The sequence below is a fragment of the Nycticebus coucang genome, chromosome 12 (genome assembly GCF_027406575.1).
Source record: "Nycticebus coucang isolate mNycCou1 chromosome 12, mNycCou1.pri, whole genome shotgun sequence".
NCBI lineage: Eukaryota > Metazoa > Chordata > Mammalia > Primates > Lorisidae > Nycticebus > Nycticebus coucang.
This window is the reverse complement of record NC_069791.1, coordinates 44,654,790-44,675,127: the sequence shown is the minus strand read 5'-3', so window position 1 is coordinate 44,675,127 and position 20,338 is coordinate 44,654,790. Positions and strand designations below refer to the sequence as shown.

At 37.6% G+C, this 20,338-nt stretch overlaps 2 protein-coding genes across 3 annotated transcripts in view; both read right to left on the bottom strand.

Annotated features, from left to right (window-relative positions):
- Window positions 1–2: 2 nt before the first annotated feature.
- WBP11 (WW domain binding protein 11) lies at window positions 3–16,353 on the bottom strand. Its single transcript, XM_053555435.1, has 12 exons — window positions 16,162–16,353; window positions 14,241–14,352; window positions 13,722–13,753; window positions 12,830–12,923; window positions 9,981–10,177; window positions 8,653–8,786; window positions 7,962–8,161; window positions 7,321–7,509; window positions 4,811–4,912; window positions 4,116–4,409; window positions 2,189–2,371; window positions 3–1,013 (listed from the first exon to the last, which is right to left on the bottom strand). Exons 2-12 carry the CDS (start codon window positions 14,302–14,304, stop codon window positions 580–582), a joined length of 1,923 nt encoding a protein of 640 aa, XP_053411410.1. The 5' UTR covers window positions 14,305–14,352; window positions 16,162–16,353; the 3' UTR covers window positions 3–579.
- A 1,600-nt stretch (window positions 16,354–17,953) lies between these two features.
- The window catches only part of SMCO3 (single-pass membrane protein with coiled-coil domains 3), a 36,119-nt gene continuing 33,734 nt past the window's right edge, over window positions 17,954–20,338 (bottom strand). For both annotated transcript variants that reach the window (XM_053557905.1, XM_053557904.1), the window contains exon 2: window positions 17,954–19,250. In XM_053557905.1, coding sequence (XP_053413880.1) covers window positions 18,557–19,234 — 678 coding nt within the window. In that variant the 5' untranslated portion in view covers window positions 19,235–19,250 and the 3' untranslated portion in view covers window positions 17,954–18,556. The remainder of the gene's footprint in view (window positions 19,251–20,338) is intronic.

The following is a 20,338-nucleotide window of genomic DNA, read 5'->3' as shown; positions in this document are numbered from 1 at the left end:
TATCTTGGTGTAGAACATTTATTTATTTTTTCCAGGAAACACTCAAAGTTTAGGTGAGTGGGAAATAATTTTAATCAAAGAATTGTACATTTTCTTCCCACATATCCTGCTTTGTATTAGGAAATGACATTGTGATTCATTTCACTACAGGTAAAATATTACAAAGTATTTACAGGAAAATATTAAAAATAACTCAAAACACAAAAGGCAAGATGACATAAACTGGGTTTTCAGAAATCTCTACTCCAGCGCACAAGAAGGGAGTCAAAACAAATAAGGAACTAAGATCCCCCTGATCACAAATTTCCAAAGAGCTGGAGAAGGGGAAGAAATGGGATGGAAACGGTGGTGTGACAGGGAATGGATGTTAGCAGCACTGCTTCAATAACCAATCTATTCTGTATGAAATACTCTTATATGCAGTAGATTCTGAACAAGGCTAAACTTTAGGATATTCCTTGAACTGAAATTAGAAAATACCCTGACAGTAGAAGTAGCTCTTTCAGCTAAGTTTAACAAGAGCCTCTTTCTTCATGGGCCACTGTTGTGAACAGGAGCCTGGTCTGGCATCAAAAGATGTCACAGTAGCCCTTCCATCTCTTTCATGAAAGCTTCATACACATCATCCTTAGTTTGTACTGAGACAGGAACAGAAGGACCAGATTTTGGGGCTGCTTTGGCAAGAGGCACAGCAGAATCATCCTCTGACTTTCTTTGGGGAACAGAAGTAGCCCCTTTATTCTCTCGTCGTACTCTCAGTGCAGTGGGCACAAATCGAGTGATCTCTGCCTTGGGATTAGTGATCTGTGGCTTGGCACTGATGGTTGCCGTGGCTTTCTTCTCAATGGTGGCTGCACTTGTATCATCCGCCTTGGGTCGCTGAATCAAGTTGGGAGGGGCACTTAAAACCCCAGGGTTCGGCAAGGGAGCTGGTGGGAAAAGCCCAGGGGGGGCAGGTCCAAGTGGAGGCACCAAAGGTGGACGCATCATGCCAGGACGTGGTGGAGGGATGCCTAAATGAAAAAGAAAACAGCAGGATTAATACCACAGAACTAATAAAATTTAACTACTATTAAGGTTATTTAAATATAGATTGACAATTCTTAAAAAAATCAATAACAATTTAGAGAAAGTAAGTTGAATTCATGCTGCTGACTATCTGAAACTCAGAAATATATTCTGGTAGTAAGAAATACTTTATTATAAAACAACATTCACTTTCGGCCTGTATTCCTGTACTAAGAGCAATATGGGTTTAGCCTCTTTAAATAACGTCCTATTTTAAAATACAAAATAAAATTGATAATTACCAACCAGTTTCAAACACTACTTCAACTTTGACAGTCCAAGATTCTATTCTAGCTGTGTTGTGCAGAAATTATTAAGGTCGAGATCAGGAGGTTGATCCCCATTTATTATCTACTTATTTCCATATCAGACCCCTGCAAAAAAAGCAACTCAATGGGCTAGAAATAACATTTTAAACTTGATCATTAAATGCATATGGAATGAAAGCATGTAACTGATCACAATCTAGATGGCTGCTAGAAAAGAATTCATGTCCTATTGATGGTTCAGACATATAATCCATCTATACCAAGAACTGTAGATTTTAGTTCTTCAAATGCCACTTCTAATTTCATCAAATCTAAGATGCTAATATTTACATACATTCATAATTAGCCTATGTACCACTATGACAGAATTGAAACACCCCAAGCTGAGGCACTTACAAGTAGACCTACATATTAAACTGGGTCATTCAGTGTAGTAAACCAGAAATTTATCTGCCACATTAATTAAGCCCACAAGAAAATCTGCATGTTTAACCTTGACACTGGGTAAATTGAGAAAAAAAAAAATGTCTTCCATGATTTTAGACTTTAAGTTGGCATTCATGAAGATGCATGGAACATCTTCATGATTATAACTAAAACAAAAACAATTTCAAATAGAGAATTCGATCAAATGTATTCTCTGGCTGAGAGAAGTCCTTGCCATGATTGGCAGAATCAAACAAAAATGCCAACTGGAAAAATTCTACGTCAATCCAGGCCAACAGAAATTAAAAACCACCACTGATTTAAGATATCTCTGAATTTCAGAGTATTAAAATCTGACAATGGGTCTTAGAGCAAATGGAACACATAATACGTGAAGTTTTTTCTATAGTAATTGAAAGCTTCACCTGGAGGTGCAGGGGGAGGTAGCCTTGGTGGAGGTCCCCGAGGAGGAGGGCCAGGAGGCAAACCTGGAGGTGGACCTGGGGGAGGGCCAGGGGGTCGGCCTGGTGGTGGTCCTGGAGGTAAAAGTCGGGGTAAAGGCCCTCGGAGTCCTGGCATTCCAGGTGGTCTCAGGAATGGAGGAGCTCCTAAAAACAGAAAAATGATAAATTAATGTCAAACAAATAAACATTAAGCAATAATTACAGTATAACTCAAATATATTTTGACTTAACACTTCAACTTATAATCACAATTAACTTCAAAAGCTTAATGAAACATGCATAGAAACAGAATTCATTAAACAAGCACCAGAAAAAAGGTATTGGATTTCTTTTTTTTTTGAGACAGAGTTTCTTTGTCAACCGTGGTAGAATGCCGTGGTGTCATAGCTCTCAGCAACCTTAAACTCTTGGGCTCAAGTGATTCTCTTGCCTCAGCTTCCCAAGTAGCTGGGACTATAGGCACGCACCATAACGCCTGGCTAGTTTTAGAGACAAGGTCTTGCACCTGTGAGCTCAGGTAATCTACCCACCCCGGCCTCCCAGAGTGCTAGGATTACAGGCATGAGACACTGGGCTTGGCCTGGTATTGGATTTCTTATGGATCATTTATTTTTATTTCCCAGCACTGACAGAAAGCTTACTCAATCACAGCTCTGCAGGGCTAGTGATTAAGCTGAAAGTGGACTATAAGGCATCATGCTTTAAGGATCCCCTGAAACTCATTACCACGTAGACAAGAACCACTAAGAACGGCACAAACTTTGCATCAATTCCCCTAGCTCAATTGAAGAAAACTTAATTGTACTATAGGATGAACAACTAAAATTACAAATAGCTGAAAAGTTCTTCCTGTTGTTTCACATTTTAAACAAATTCCTTACACTTTCAAGCTGAACACTTGATAAATAGACTGATCACCTTTGTCTCTATAAACAAACTAAAAAAAAAAATACATATACATTTTCAAGTTAATAGGACTATTTTAATACAAGAAACTATAAAGACTACACTGATATAGTTAACAATCCCTAATATAAACTGTGCCCTAGTCACATCAGCTACAAATTTAGAATTGGGCCAACCATGGAGCTTGTTTGTGCCTTCTGCCAGGTGACAGTATTTATTTATTTACTGAGACAGAGTCTTGCTACGTCGTCCTTGGTAGAGTGCTGTAGCATCACAGCTCACAGCAACCTCCAACTCTGTGGGCTTAAGTGATTCTCTTGCCTCAGCCTCCCACATAGCTGGGACTATAGGCGCCCGCCACAACATCAGCTTTTTTTTTTTGCAGATGTCATTGTTGTTTAGCTGGCCTGGGTGGGGTTCGAACCTGCCACCCTTGGTGTATGTGGCTGGTGCCAAGCCATGTGACAGCATTTAGAAGGAAATTGATGAAATGAGTCTGCACCAGACTCTGAATCTGCTGGTGCCTTGATCTTGGCCTTTCTAGGCTCCAGAACTGTGAGCAATAAATTTTCTTCTTTTTCTTTTGTTCTTTTTCCTTTTTTTTTTTTTAATAGTTAAGTGAAGCTTTGGGTGTGGAGAAGGAACAAAGGAATGTGTAACTTGTTGTGATCAATTAGTTGTAAACACCACTGCACTCTGGCCAGCAAATAAATTTCTATTGTTTACAAAAAAAAAAAAAAAAAAAGGAATTGGGCCAACCTGTCATACTAAAAAGTGATACTAAAAAAACTATAAGTTATATTCACAAGTTTCTGCCTTCTATAATCAAAAAGAAGTAAGAGCCCTGAGAAAGGGAAATAAAACGTGGAGAAAAACAGGTAGCTGTTGTACAAGGAACATCAATACGAATGTGCACGGTATTTTCGGGAATGACTTCACTTTCACCTCATTTAAACTTTACTCACATCATGTAAGTGCTTACCTGGAGGTGGTCCTGGAGGAAGGCCTGTAGGTGGTCCAGGAGGCCGTAAAGGTGGAGCAGGTGGTGGTCCAAGAGGAGGTGGTCCTGGCATGGGAGGTGCTTGTATCTGAGAAGGAGGAACAGACTGTGGGGGAGCCTGCTGCTGGGAAGAAGCAGTAGATGTGCCATCAGAATGAGCTTCTTCTTTATGCTGTTTCTGTGATTGTTTTTCTGCTTCAGAGTCATCAGAATCATCCTCATCATCGTCCTCTGAAAATTCCTCTACTTCCCGTCCCTCCTCAGGGATTTCCTGACCTGAAATTTTAAACCAGATAAATGGAGTTGATTCGTTTTTTGATAGCCTGGAGAACAGCAATGACTGAAGAGACAGGTGTTTTTTTATCAAGCCATCTTCAATAAAATACGCAGATGTGGGAGATTATATAGTATTCTACTTACCTATGCTACTGTAGCATAGAGGAATTAACTCAAGCTCTAGAACAAGAAAGATCAAGATCTAAATGACAACTTAACCTTCTACTAGCTGTGTAATTTTGGGAGCCTACCTAATGGCTCCAAACTTTAGGAGCTAGGCAATTTTAATTTTTATAAAGCAAGGACTTCTTCAGGTCTGCTGAGATACCAAATGGAAAACATATGTAATGCAACTGGCAGGAGGGAATACCTGAAGGTGATTCACTAGTTCTCTGCCTTACCTGCCATGCGAAGCATCATGGCTTGAAGAGGAGTTAGCTCCTTCATGTTCTTCTTTTTTTTCCTTGATTTTCCTGGCATATCTGCAAATCGTACACTTAGACCTAAATGGGAGGGAGGGCATAGGGAAGACTGGGATCAATAGAATTCAGTAAATGTTTCCCACATAACAAACATTATAAAGTAGTAAATATGGGCGGCGCCTGTGGCTCAAGGAGTAGGGCTCTGGTCCCATATACTGGAGGTGGCGGGTTCAAACCCAGCCCCGGCCAAAAACCACAAAAAAAAAAAAAAAAAAAAGGTAGTAAATACGACTGCTACTCACTATGTGGCAGAAGTGCTGAAGACAGCCATATTAATGATAGTAAATGGGGATAGTAAATTGCATATGCTATGCAATTTAAGACTTACAAATTAAAAAAATGTAACACTACTATGAACATCTTTATGCTAATACAAATGAACACCCAGATACAAAGACAAATGTCTAGAAAAATATGAATTACTAAAATTGGCCAAAGAAATGATAAGTGCAGAACAAGAAAATTGAAATGGTAGCCCAAGATCTACTCCCTTAAACGACAAATAATTTTATGAGGAAATTCAGCCAAATATTAAGTATAAAAATCTCCTAATAAAGGCATAGGAAAAGACGGCATGCTATCCCACTCATGAAGCTTGCATAATCTTGATTCCAAAACTAACCTTCTGGCCAATATAAAATACAAGCAAACTGAACCCAACAGTGCTTTAAAAGGAAAGTACATCATAAGCACATATAGTTGGTCCCAAAAACATAAGATGGTTTAATATTAGAAAAGCCAGCAATGTATTCACAAAAAAAGACTTACAAAGAAAAAAACAAAAAAAACACCTATAATAACACTTTAATGGATGTTTAAAAAGTACTTATGATAAAAACAATTCTTACCCAAACTAGAAATAGAAATTTCTTAACCTGACAAAGGCTATCCATTAGACACTGTTGAACATCATGTTAGTAATACAATATTAGGAGCATTCTTAGTGGGTAAACATTTACAGGAGAATAATAGTTCCAAATGGGCAGGGCTTTATTATTTATTTATTTATTTTGAGAGTCTCCCTTTGTTGAGCTGGGTAGAGTGTCCTAGGGTCATGGCTCACAGCAATCTCAACCTCTTGGGCTCAAGCAAATCTCTTGCCTCAGGTTCCCAAGTAGCTGGAACTACAGGCGCCTGCCACAATGCCCAACGATTTTAGGAGACAGGGTCTTGCTTCAGACTGGTCTTGAACTTGTAAGCTCAGGCAATCCACCTGCCTCGGCCTCCCAGCGTGCTAGGATGATAGGCATGAGCCATCATTGCGCCCAGCCAGGGCAGGGTTTTAGTTTTGTTTACTCTGTATTGCTATTGCCTAGAAAAATGATTGTGTATAGTAAAAAAATCAATAAATATTAGCTGAATGAAGATCATTTGACTGTTGAAACGGCCATTTTTAGCATGTGTGTGCTGATTATATATCATAAAAAAAGTTGGCAGAAAAAAAGGTGAGAGATCATGCAGTTCCAGAGAAAAATGAAGCTGCTGTGGTTCTAAAGGCTTTCTACTACTAGTTGCCACCTAATTTTTCATTACCAGTTCTCTCCATCTATTCTTTTTAACTTTTTCATTTGCAACCATGATTCTTAAGATAAAGCAGGAGAATAGTTTGTCATCATTAGAAATACTAATAGTAACATTATATATTAATATATTAAGTTCCAGGTTGTAGGCTTCAAAAACAATCCCCATGAGGTTTGATAGAACTCATGTAAAGTGGGCGGCGCCTGTGGCTCAAAGGAGTGGGGCATGGACCCCATGTGCTGGAGGGGGCGGGTTCAGGCCCAGCTCGGGCCAAAAACCACACACAAACAAAAAAAAAAGAACTACTGTAAAGTTTGCACTGGTCAGTAATTATTCTGAATTTTACATTTTTTCTTTTGACAAATGTCATAACTACTTTTTTAAAGAATGCATGTAACTCAATCTGAATAGGCAATAATCAGATAAATAGGTAACATACATTATGGATACAGTACATTTCATGATTCCACTCATAGAGGTACCTGAATTATAAATATAAATTTGGTCCTGGTTCATGTAAAATATAATGAAAGGGCTTCAAATGTAGACATTTAAAATATACATTAAAAAATAATGACAGTATAAATATGGTTTTCTCAATATGGTTATTCTCTTTTCTTTCCTATAACGCACCTATGTTACAGGAAAGAAAATCTGCTCAATAGCTATTATCTTTCCCTCCCAAAGAGAACTTTATTATAGACTTTTAAATTATATACACCGTTTAATATTTTTCCTCAAAAACATCCATTTAGAACTCATTATGTGTCAAAACTTTCAAAAATGAAGATGAATGCAGCTATGATTCTCCTTTTAAAAAGTTCACAATTTCTTTCATATATTCACTAGTCACTAGGAACGTTAGCTTGTGTGATCTTTATTACCAAAGAACTTTCACATGCACATACCTGACTTTTTTTCTTCATTGTTGTCTCTTTCGTCATCGCGGTGTACAAATTCATCCCCCTCACTTTCTCCATCTGATCTGTCAGTGTCACTGTCATCAGTACTGTCATCATGCTTATCCTGATCCATGTCTTCAGGATAGCCATCATCTTCACTGGTGCTGGAAACATCATCATCATGACCCCGCTGACCTGAAAATGGAAGTGGTCATGGAGCAAGTAATATAATTGGATCCTCTACTACATGTTACCCAGAAACACAAACTTTTGCTATTTAACTCAGAATATAACAACTTAATTGGTTAAAAAATTTCCAGTATATAGCTTTTCATACAGTCTGACAATATCTTCATTTGGTAACAATGTGTATATATGTACTATTTATGTATGCACACAGTTATACTGAATATATTCAATAATGATAAGTTCTCTAGTCTGATGACAAAAAGTATTAAAAGGCAAACAGGTATCCAAGCCTTAAGGGATTGGTAGCAAGAGAATAGAGTCTCATATGTACATTAGCATGTACACAGTACCCTCATTTATTTCCTAAATTCTGAGGGCAGTGAACAATGTTAAATAGGACCAACATAAAAAAAGATAGTGAACTGGTTAGAAGAGCAAAAGGAATTGTTATTCCTCACCAAGTTCAGGACTATATAACATGTCTTCGTCTCGTCTACGAGAAGGAAGATCTAGGGCAAAGCCCACTTTACGGCCATACATCTGCAAGACTTGAGGAGGAGGTGGACCAGGGGGAGGGCCAGGAGGTTTTCTGCCTGGGGGCAAACGTGGAACACCATGTCCGAGAAGAGGAAGGATAGAAACTGCTCGAGTTGGAGGTCTGTAAAAAAAAAATTTCAGTTATCACCTGACAATGGTATTTACTTCCTCTTAGAAACAATTTTCAAGGGATATTTTATTTCATAGTTAATCAAATATCACACTGCTTACATCCACACTTTTATTTCCCACCTCATTCGTTTTGGTGCTGGACAGTTAGTCTGCTTTTTTTTTTTTAAGATAGTGTCTCAGTTTGTCACCCTCAGTAGAGTACTGTGGTGTCATAGCTCACAGAAACCTCAGTCTTGGGCTGATGCGATCCTCTTGCCTCGGCCTCCTAAGTAAGTGGGACTACAGGCATTCACCACAATGCCTGGCTGTATTATAGAGACAGGGTCTCATTTTGGCTCAGGCTGGTCTTTAACTCCTGAGCTTAGGCAATCTACCTGCCTTGACCTCCCAGAGTGCTAGGATTACAAGTGTGAGGCACCATGCCTGGCCTTAAGATGTTCTTTTAATAAATGTTCTCTGATTAAGATACTGCTTCCTTACCCATAGGCTGAGGTTTTCTTAAGAATGGAGGGTGGCTGGGCACCAGGTAGTGGAATGTCCTGGATCAAAATGTTTGAAGGTGCATGTGGCATATCTGGCAAAGGAATACTCTCCACTTCCACATGCTGAGCATTCTGAAACACAAAGAACCTTTCAATGGTTTGGTAAAAAACTAATTGACATACTCAACACTAAAAATGACACGTTGCTATTTCAAAACTTGGATTTCTTATCCGACTAACATAAATTATCACCAAAAAACCAGGCTAATACTTCAAAAGCCTGTTAAAGATTGAATGAAATCTTTATAAAAACCAAAAATGCAGCTGTTTTTCTCCCTTTATTATCAACAGACTCTTTTTGGACATAATTTGAAATAGCTGCTAAGAGAAATCCTACTGTTAAAAGTATCTAGCACCAAAGCTAAGCTATTTAATATCCTAAGTGATAGTCACCTGTCAATAATACATGTCAATTAACAATAATGTACATTCAGTGGTGGGCCTGGGCTCTACAATCAGACTGCCTGTGTTGAATTTCTACCTTATTAGCTATAGGAGACTAGGCAAGTTACTTTAAGTGTATTTATCTGTAAAATGAAACCCATATTACCTACTTTCCAAAAATTCAATTTGATTTTTTCCTACTTTTATTTTAAGGTAAAATTTATAATGAAATGGACAAATTCAATGAGTTTTGACAAATGCTTACTCCTCACACTCCTTCCCAATCCCTAATACCATCTCAAGCCAATCCCTGCTATAATTTTCCCCGCACACATCAGTTTTGTCTGTTACAGAACGTCATAAAAATGGAATCAAACTATAAAAGCTTAGCATATTTTCAAGATTTATCCATGTTTCTTCTTTTTTTATTCCATGTTGTTTTGAGTATTAGCACACAATTCCTTTTACTTATTGACTAGTGTTCAAATGGAGAAATACAATACATTCTAATTACTCATTACCCTAATCTGAAAATCCCAAATGCTCCATAATCTGAAACTCTCTGAGCAAGGATGTGATGCCACAAATGGAAAATTCCACACTTGACCTCATGTGATGGGTTGCAACCAAAGTTTTGTTTCATGAAAAAAATTATTTAAAATATTATATAAAAGTACCTTCAGGGTATGTGTATATGAAATATAAATAAATTTCATGTATAGACTTGGGTCCTATCCCTAAGATAATCTCAATATGTATATGAAAATGTTCCAAAATATAAAAAAATTCCAAATCCAAAACACTTCTGGTGCCAAGCATTTTACATAAGGATATCCAATCTGTGTAACATTTTAGTTTATCTCTGAAAAGAAACTTGATTACCTTAACAGCATCAAAATACTGGCTAAGTTGAGCTCTCTTCTGTTCATATTCTACTTCTAGCTTTCTCAGTTCTTTGTAAATATCTGGATTCTCTTTTTCATAGAGTCGTAGAATACGTTCAAAGGTTTCACGTAGCTTTTTACGCTTATCTTTCAGGACTTTCTCATTTAACTGTGGCTGTTGTACTGGGTTAAATTCTGAGAGAAAAAGCAGATTGTGTAATTACAAAAGGTACTTCAGGTTATCAATAGGCTACAAAATTCAATAAAAACTTCATGGGCAAAAAATTTTTTAATGGGATTCAGATACTGGCATACTCTTTCTAATTTTCTTCAAAATAAATTATTAAAAATTTATTCAACTTATTAAAATTTACCCTTTTCAGAATGTCATTAATTTTACTTTCTTAGAAATGCTACCTAATTGAATTTCATCTTCACTATAATAAAAATCAATTTTCACTCATGCAGGCCAAACAGTGTAGTGAAGTTTCCCTTAGATAGCTCTCCAGACCTGCATTTACATATTACACTGGTTTTGTTAGACAAGTCTCAGATCTTGGGCACTTTACCTGAAAAATTCTCTGGTCCTCACCTTCTTCATCCAGAAAATGAGGACATCAATTACTAAATGACAAAGTTCTGATAAAACTTAGATTACAAATAAAATATCCAGTGGTGTTTGGCTTACGTCTCAATACAGGGCTTAATTTGAGGTGTTCTGTCTCAAGAGGAATTAGCATAAGACACCAGGCTTGTCTGATTGATTTTTCCCTCCCATCTTCCTCTTTAGTGTCAGAGATCAGCTGGCTTATCCAAATGGGGACCATATCCTCTGATATCTTTTTTTTCCTTACAAATGTTAAGCAGGGATAAAACAAATCTACAGTTGGCTGTAGCCTTGTTTTCCAATCAGCACTAATTCCAAATACATATTCCACATTCCATTCCAAGGAGAAGTTCATCTGTAGTATGCTAAATATGGCCAAAAGAGAGTAAACTAGACAGATGGACAGTAATGATGATGATACCTGGCTTTTCAAGGCTGGCTTCCCTCTGGGATTTCTCAATCAGAAACCAACGCTTATTTTTTCCTGCTTTAACTAGTTTGTATTGGGTTTTATAAATTATAACAAGACCCCCGAAGAACAGTGTTCCTTTTTTTCCTTTCCTTGGAGAGTAATGAGTTTATTCTTTTCCTGAAATCCTATTAACTATCAACATTAGTAATTTATTCAAATCCCAAAGTATATTCTTAGTATACTATTAATCAACCATACTATTCCCCGTGTGATTAATAATGTGCCTGAGTTTTAATCCCAGCTTTGTCATCACATAGCAGTATGACCTTGAGAAAGATAGGTAATCTCTCTGTGCCCGAGTTTTCTCAGCTGTACAATACAGACAGTGCACCAACCCTACAAAGGTGGGGTGCCCTTGTAATATGTAAATGTTTTGAGAATTTGATGGTAACATGTGAAAAAAAACTGATGCATAGCAAGGTATGTATTCAATAAACCTGTTATTACCCTTATAGTAATAGTCAGAGGTTAATTTTTTTAAAAAATTAACAATCTTAGGCAAATCAATAGAGTACTCTAAGAAAAGTAATTGTCCCTGCTGATAATTAGTCCAGAAGCAATAAGCAGAATCAGTTACAGCTGAATTAGGAAATATTCGGGCTCTTGCAGCCTGACCCAGAACTCTCATCAGGCTAGCTGCACAGACTCTTCCACATTATTTCAGACCTTGTAATATGATAATGCTACATGACCAGTTTTTCTGAAACCCATTTAATGCGCCATTAAGGAATTTCACTATATCTCTTTTAGTTACTACTCTTGTGTTTTTGGACAAACCATTGAATTCACAAAGATCATTTTAAAAATACAAAACAGAAAAAAATCTGGCAAAGGGTAGATGACAGAGCCAGCAAAAACCTGACAGGTGAAAAGCATATGGGATTTAACCAAGACTATTTTAGTTTTTGCATATTTCAAAATTTCCATAAGAAAGACAAATAAAATACTCCATATGTTCTTAATATTAAGAGAATAGGTATTTGTGGATTTGGATAAAAATTCCAGTGGTAGGGGGTGGCACCTGTGGTTCAACAGAGTAGGGCACCGGCCCCATACTGGAGATGGCAGGTTCAAACCCATCCCCGGTCAAAAACTGCAAAAAAAAAAAAAAAATTCCAGTGGTAACATCAATGATTCTCAAACAAATTGGATACAAAGATAACATGCAGTTATTTCATGTGATTCCAGTTAAAAAAGGGGTGATATTGAAGATACACTTGAAGAAACTGAAGAAAACTATTTCATGAAATGAGAAAAAGGGGGAGCAATCCTACTAGTATGATAGTTTATGTAATTTAATTTTAAGAATTTGATGTTTTCTTCCTTACTAAATGGTCAATTATCTTTTTGGATCTTCTGACTGGAAAAATGGGAAATTTGTCTTATATTCATGGTGGCCTATATTTAAATTAACATGGTCGCTACCAACATTAAAAAACAAATCAAGGCAAACAAAAAACTCAAGATGATTTCATAAAACATATTTCAGTCTTCTCTCGAAAATCCAGCTGGCCAAACGGGGCTTTTGTTATTTTATACCAATTAGCTGAAGCCACATAACTGCTTTCCTCTTATTCTAGTATATGAGATCTCCAGTTTGCAATAGCCTGCCACCACTCCATTTTTGTCTTCCTGACACAGAAACTAAATCCAGGTGTCAAATACTATCATGCTATTCTGCTTTTCTTAGGCCTATGTCGCTTCCCTCATTACCTGCCTGTCTCCGTGTTTAACAGATTGTTATAGCTGTCTTTATGTAAATTCTTACCCATTTCATCTAATTTCTCCATGTCCCGGATAATCTGTTTGGGATCCTTCATCTTCAAAACTGCAGCTCGTACCATCATGCGCTGTTTTTTGTTCTTAGAAAAATAAGAGAGCAAAATGTCAAGAAGCTGGACACTCGTAAGTTTTTAATCTGATTTAACTATCTATTTAAGCTGAATTTCGAACTTCTCCTTGGTTTTTGATAACTTGTTCCAACCAACAGAGACAAAGGTATGTGATTTTTTTGTTCTCAAAAACATCTAGATGTTAGTCAAAAAAATTAAGATAGATGCGCTTTCTTAGGAAAACATTTGTTTTTAACTCTGTGAGTTAAATTATATATTAGAACAAAGTATTACAGGATTTAATGCTAAACAATCAAACAGAATACAACTGAAAATTATTAAAAATCTCAGTTCCCCCATGTGTCAAAGCATGATTCTAGTAAGTAAATCCTTTTTTATTCTGAAGTATTTTGCCACAAACTCAATAGCTAACTAATCAGGCAAATGCATATGCATATAAAAATGCATATACATATACAAATAACATCACATTTATTTCCAGTCTCTAATTCATTAGCTTTTAGAGCAGTTATGCTTTAACAAACAGCAAAAAATTCATATATACATTTTCAAAAGTGTATTTCCACTCATTGGAAAAGGTAGTCAAATAAACAGTGTCACAATAAGCTGTTAATGAGCTTATTTGTAAAGTTACTGTGTCTAAGTTTCTAATTTTTGGCTTACTAAATCTTATGGTTTTTTATAAGCAGCACAAGGCATTTTTTTCTGGGAAATATCTGGAAACATTATTCTGAAATCCACAAATTCCGAATCACAAGATATGCCAAACACCACTTAAAGCTATATAGGATGCTTCTAAAATCGTACCTTCTTTAATTCTCTCTTCCGGGCTTCCTTTCCTTAAAAGGGAGGGAGGGAGAGATAATAAAACTTTTAAATCTTGAGCATTAGCATTTTCTCCAACTAAATAAGCATAATTCTTTATTGGGGGAGGCTATCCTATGCACTGTAGAATATTTAGCAGCATCCTTGCCTTTCTACCCACTCTGATAAGACAATGAAAATGTCAAGACATTTTTATGTTTCTTCAAAAGTAATTATGCATCTGAAGGAAAAAGATAACATAAAATACTAAATAAGAGCTTACAAAATTAATTTGTTCAAAATTCCAAATACAAAAGAAAGCTTTAAGCCAATTCTACTTTGCAAGTCAAATTTGAAAAATAAGTGTACTAATTTCTTTGAATATTTAAAGTTTTAATCATGTGCCATCAAGAACACTGGAATTTTACACAATTTACTCTTCCTATCACTGCTAATCTTGTAATTAAGCACAATGAAATAGATTCCTTCCTATTTCATCATACCGCACTAATGGACACTTACGAGCTTGGTCTGTAGGGTTCATAAATTTTCCACTCTTGGTGGATGATGTAGATCTCCGTCCCATGTTGACAATCTGTGTGGTTTACTTTTTCATTAAGAAAAAGAAAAAAACCTGCAAAGATGAAGAAGTAGCTTGTATCTCTTATATCTCTACCAATTTTCTAAAAAGAAACTCTTTAATACTTAATTTTCTAAGACCCTTTTCCTTTTTCTTGGGGGGGGGGGTCGCACTACGTTGCTCAGATGGTTTAAAACTCCTGGGCTCAAACCATCCTCTCACCTTGGCCTCCAGGGTAGCTAGGATTACAGGTGTACACCACTTAGTTTTAATCTAAGTGCTCAAGAAAGATGGCCTCTTTGACCATAAACAATTAGATTGTTCTTATTCTTTAGAAACAATAGGTGTGAAGATGACTTTAAATATCAATGACTCAACAATATAACTTTTATTCCTATGGATCACAGCACTTACTCTGTCAAAACTGAAAAAAATCAACTAGAAAATGCTTTTTTAACAATAATGCTATTTAATATGGCACAGACCATGAACATGGGAAGTCATTAGTCCTTTTTTACATTCAAGATAAAAGATAAATAAAAAGAAAATTTAAAAAAGGGGTTAACTGGATATTGGCTCAAGGACAGATTACCTTACCCTACCCACCCTTGCCTCTATGCTTTTACTTGGCATGTATGTTGTCCATTCCTAACACTTTGAGACAGTAAGCTCATTAATTAAAAAATTTTATTCTAATTCAGATACATATAATTCTTGACTCTCAAGAATTCAAAACGTAACTAAAAATGCAAATATTCAAAATTAGTACCATATTAAGAGCTCCCCCAAACTCTAAGATATACATTTTTCTTACTAGTACTTAACTCCTGATCTGGATTTTTTAAAGTAACTAAAATGAATAATTGTGTTTGAGGGAGAGTATTTTGTATGCTAAAACTTCTATTAACATAATACATAAATTCTTCCTCTTACTCCAAAGGAAGGGGGTTTAACTTTTTGAAACCCCGTCTTTCCAATAATCGAGGTTGAAAAATGTTTCCTTTTGAAAGCAGACACTTTTTTAAAAAGGTGGGAAGGTTTAGACTATAGTCAATTTTTTTATAGACCACACCAATTATACCTTTCCTACCTCCTTTTATGAAGTGTGTGTCGGCCAGGTTTATTAGTGTATCTTTCACCAGGTGTTCAATTACCTCGATTTCCACTAGATGTTTCAGAGTTGTTCCAGGGGTTATTATTACTTTACCCTGCCACGCGTTTCCATCTCAGAAAAACTGGAGTGGGGGGGTGAGGAGGAGAGGGGAGCAGGCGGTGGAGAAGGGTGGGAACGAGCAAAATTAGAACAAACGTAAGGTCTCGTATCTTTGATTGCCTGTTGTCTTTTGTGCTTTCCTTTCTCAGGCTCATGTTTTGACCCTTTCTCACAACGGAAACACAAAACGTATGAATTACAGGGAATTTTACAGAAGACACTACAGCCCTAGTCTACACAAATTATATTTTTGTCAAGCCAAAATACCGTTGGCGAACCCTAAATAGCCAAAGAAGCTTCAATGGGACCGGGTCCAGCTACACCGAAGGAGGCAAGAGCAGCAGCCAACTGCCGAAACCATAGCGACGGTTGACCCTGACTCGAGGTACAAGTCGTCAAACCCAAGGCTACCAGTCAACGTGCAGAGGAAGCAGTCCTAACCGACCCAGGCGAAGTCAGCCGTATAACCGCTGGACGCCGCGCCACCCCAGGCTCACGGAGATCCCCCAGTCCGCGATCCAGGAGACCCCAACCGGGGAGAAGAAGGAAGAACGGGGCAAAGGGGCCTACTGTTCCGAGGCAACCGCGCAGGCGCAGGGAAGGGGCGAGAGAGATGGAAGAAGCGGAGTAGAGCAATTCAGTACACTCACACTTCTGCGGGGCTCCCAGGGCTGCGAGAAGCGAGGAAGGGATGACTCCCAGCCTCTTTTACTTGGTAGGGCCTTTAAGTCAGCCTCTCGGTCAACCTCCCAGCCACCGCCATCTTGAAACCTCGCGCCCCGCCGCAATCCCTACGTCATTTCCTATCCCCTCAGCCCGCGGTCACTTAGCCTTATTCTATCCTGGAACCATAGAGAGCGCCCACGAATCCCAGGACCAGAGTAGTTTCTGCTTCGATACAATACCCAATTGGTCAGAAGTTGAGAGCCCGCCTCATACGTGAAGACGCCATGTCGATTGACACTTATCTAGTCCAATAGAAACAAGAAGGAAGTTGCTCTCTGATTGGCTGACTGCCCTGCCGAGCCCAAGTTCAGCCGTTAGTCGTCAGAAACTGGTGCATTCGGAAGACGGGGGGTGTTTTGGGTTGTTTCTATGTCCTAGAATTGTGTTTTTGGATTTTCATGTTTCTTATGACGTAGGCAGGAGCAGTCCTTTGGGAGAGTGTCCGTTGGAAAACGACCATCCGCATAACATTTTCCTCTGAGTTGAACCCGCTTTGCAAGCATCAAGTTACCCTTGTGGGCGGCTGATGCCTGTGGGGATTTAAAAGGGGTTGGTAGACACAGCACTGGTAGACCTGAAAAGTAAATCAATGCCAGTATTAAAGTTCCAAATTGCTAATTTACAGGAGTGTGTGTGTGTTTTGAAGAGGTAATGTGGGGATATACAGTCAGTTTTAAATTTGTGAGCGGTGAGGTCAGTATGTATTGGCTCAATTCCGGATTGGTCTTCACCAGCCAGGTGTCCTTTATGATGTCACCGTACGTGCGGTATTATTCACTTACCTGTAGCCTTCATCCTTTCTTTACCTTCTGACCCCCACTTTCCCTAAGACTCTCCCCCAATCTTTTCCCTTTAAAGGTAAGTTTAAATATTCTGAAAATTCTATGTTTGAAGTATACTCTTGGTAATTTTTGATCTCAAATCTGAGTGTATTCCTTATAGGAAAATCAGTTAGAAATAGGCCCATTCTTAATATCTGTTAAAAATATTTCAAAATATTAGTAGGGATACATGTTAGTTTTTAGCATAATATTTTGTGTGTCCTTAATGGTGTAAAGTTGGTCCCATACCTAACCTTTGTCTTAGAGTGAATTTGAATTTCAGAAAGCAGTTAATAAGATTTGTAAGTTAAAACTGACAAGCAATTAGTAAGATTTGTAGGTTAAAACTGAAAATAAGATTTAATTTTGAAGGTGAACTAAATTTTGATATTTTGCAACCAACTTAAAAAACCAATCCTAGGAGAGAAAGAAAATAAAGAGTATGTTGGAAAATTAAAGCCTTTCATGTAGCCAATCAAAATTTTTGAAGTATGCGGAGCAGATTTTATTTCTTGTAGTTGGATGCATCAATCAACTATAACATTCTCACATCAACAGCGTATTAATAATTTTATAAGTGTGCACTAAAAGAACCCCCTTTCTCACCAATTATTCATTTAGAAAACAAACACTTCCATCTCCTGAGATTCAGCTGAACCATTAGGCCTCTTTTTTTTTGGGACAGAGTCTCACTATGTCACACTCTGTAGAGTATTGTGGCATCATGTCTCACAGCAACCTGCAACTCTGGGGCTTAAGCGATTCTCTTGCCTCAGCTTTCGAAGTAGCTGGGAGTACAGGGGCCCGCCACAACACCGTAAACGACAAATTATTAAAAAAAAAAAAAGAGTAGTGACTTTATATCCTACTTCCTAAATACAGTTTATGCATGTATAGCTGTGTTTTATTTGCTTGTTTTTCATGTGTTCCAGAGTGTTGAAACATGCACTTGAGTGATATTTAACCATCACAGTTGATCAGAGTTGATTACAATTATAGAAACAGAACCTTTATCTTTTTAACTTATCTTTTTTTTAATCCATCCAGATTACATTGTATGATTACAAGTTTACAGGTCCATGGCATCTTTTCATCATAAAGCAAATTACTAAATAATGTTTGAAGCTAGTGGAATCAATGAAAGTCTCTGCATTCAATGTAAATTTTAAGGAGTTTTGTTGGAAATCAGAAAAAGAAAAGGTTAACCCCTATACTTTTTTCTCTGCAGTAGCATTTACACCAACATTGATTTGGTAGAGCAGGGTGAGAAAACATCCTGGGATGTAATTTTTTACTTTGCAGGATCTAGCCCCAGCTGATCTAGGCATTTATGGTTGATACAAAAGCCATCTGTTTTTGGCATCTTCAATTCCCCTTTCAAAATTGCTTACCTATTTAAATGCATATTAAAAACATAAAGAGAATGAGCCTAATAAAAGCAGCAAGCACTATTGAGAAGGAAGCAGAAAAATATTCCAGTGGCAAATAAAATGACTGTTCATTTCATTTGTTGTTTTACTGTATGGGTGACCTCAGTGATGGCATTATGGTATTTTTCTGAGGCTGACTTGAACTCTACCAGATGCTTCTCATAACTGTTGATGGCTGCTTGAAGCTGTGTTTTCTCCACTGCTCCCAGGATAGCACGGAAGATCATGTCTATGCCAAGACCAAGAACAGCAACTCCAATACTGCCAAGGAGAGAAGCACCAATTTGAGCTAACACAGTGACCAGCTTGTTAATTATGCCAGTTGTGACATTTGAGCCCACAAGTTTTACAGCCACCGCACTGGCTGCAGATGTAGCTTCTCCTAGGATGACTGAGATCACCTTTTGTACTATTGCAATTTTCTCTGTTTCCCTTTCCTTAATATCCTGGAGTTTTCTATAAAGGGTTGGCTCTAGTTTGTCTTTTAGTGCTTCATCAACCTTCTGCAGTTCCTTTTGGATTTTCATAATGGCTTGGATGATGATATCGCAGTTTTCTTTGATGGTCCCATCTCTCTTCATCTCTATGTGGACCAGCCTGCACCCCAAGTGCATATTTAGAACCCCAGTCAACTTATTGGTGGCATGGAAGCTGTCAGATAAGCAGTCAAGGAGCTGCTGGTGAAGACGGTTTACTTCCTGCCGCCTCTTTGGGTTCTCTGGGTAGAGGAAGTCACTGTAAGCCATGTTCCAAATATGATCTCTGAAAAATAAAACGGTAAATTTTCACTGAAGACCTTGAAAAATACCTGCTTCCCCAGTACATCTGACTAGAAGAAAATCTTGTGTTTCATGCATAGCAAAGTAGCAATATGCTATATAAGGAATTTCTCAGGAAACTCACCAAGTTCTCACCATGTTACCCAGGATGGTCTCAAATTCATGGGCTCAAGTAATCCTCCCACCTTGGCCTTTTAAAGTGCTGAGATTACAGGCATGAGCCACCATGGGTGCTCGAAATAAATTTTTTTTTTTTTTTCTTGAGACAGGATCTCACTCTGTCACTCAGGCTGGAGTGCAGTGGTATTATCATAGCTCACTGTAGTTTCATACTCTTGGGCTTGAGCATTTTTTTGACCTTAGCCTTCTTAGTAGCTGGGATCACAGGCATGACCCACCTCTTGCTTCACCAGGTTCTTTCAATTATTTTTATGAAACTTGGAGTCAGTGTATGGAAGATATGGGTAACAATATAATCCATTGATACATAAGGTATTAGATTTTTGTGGTGGTGGTAATATTTGGAAATATTTATGTTTATCAAGAATTTATTTGTTAATAAACATGATTATTTCTAGGAGTATTTAATAACTTTTATTTGAAACAGACCCCAATTTGAAATGGTTAGCTCTTGATTACCAGTGCTCCTTAATTTCCCCAACGCTTAGTCCTCACATTGAATTCACCTACCAGACTGACTTAACTAATATTTACAGTTAAATTGGTATTCAGGATCAGTAGAATATTAAAATCTCTGAATTTGCAGTGTTATATTTTGTACTGATATACTTGGTTATCTTAATTGAAAATTTGCAAGTCTAGCCGGGCGTTGTGGCGGGCGCCTGTAGTCCCAGCTACTCGGGAGGCTGAGGCAGGAGAATCGCTTAAGCCCAGGAGTTGGAGGTTGCTGTGAGCTGTGTGAGGCCACGGCACTCTACCGAGGGCCATAAAGTGAAACTCTGTCTCTACAAAAAAAAAAAAGAAAATTTGCAAGTCACTATATCTCTTTATAGGCAAACTATTTGTTTTCTAAACCTAAGGGACATCCAAAAGCAGCATATGTATATTAGA

Excerpts from the sequence above, each read along its gene's own strand:
- WBP11 (XM_053555435.1), bottom strand. The coding sequence starts at position 14,304 with ATGGGACGGAGATCTACATCATCCACCAAGAGTGGAAAATTTATGAAC. Across the intron at positions 13,754-14,240 it reads GAACCCTACAGACCAAGCTC|GAAAGGAAGCCCGGAAGAGA; the intron begins GTAAGTGTCCAT and ends CTCCCTTTTAAG. Across the intron at positions 10,178-12,829 it reads GGAGAAATTAGATGAAATGG|AATTTAACCCAGTACAACAG; the intron begins GTAAGAATTTAC and ends TTTTTCTCTCAG.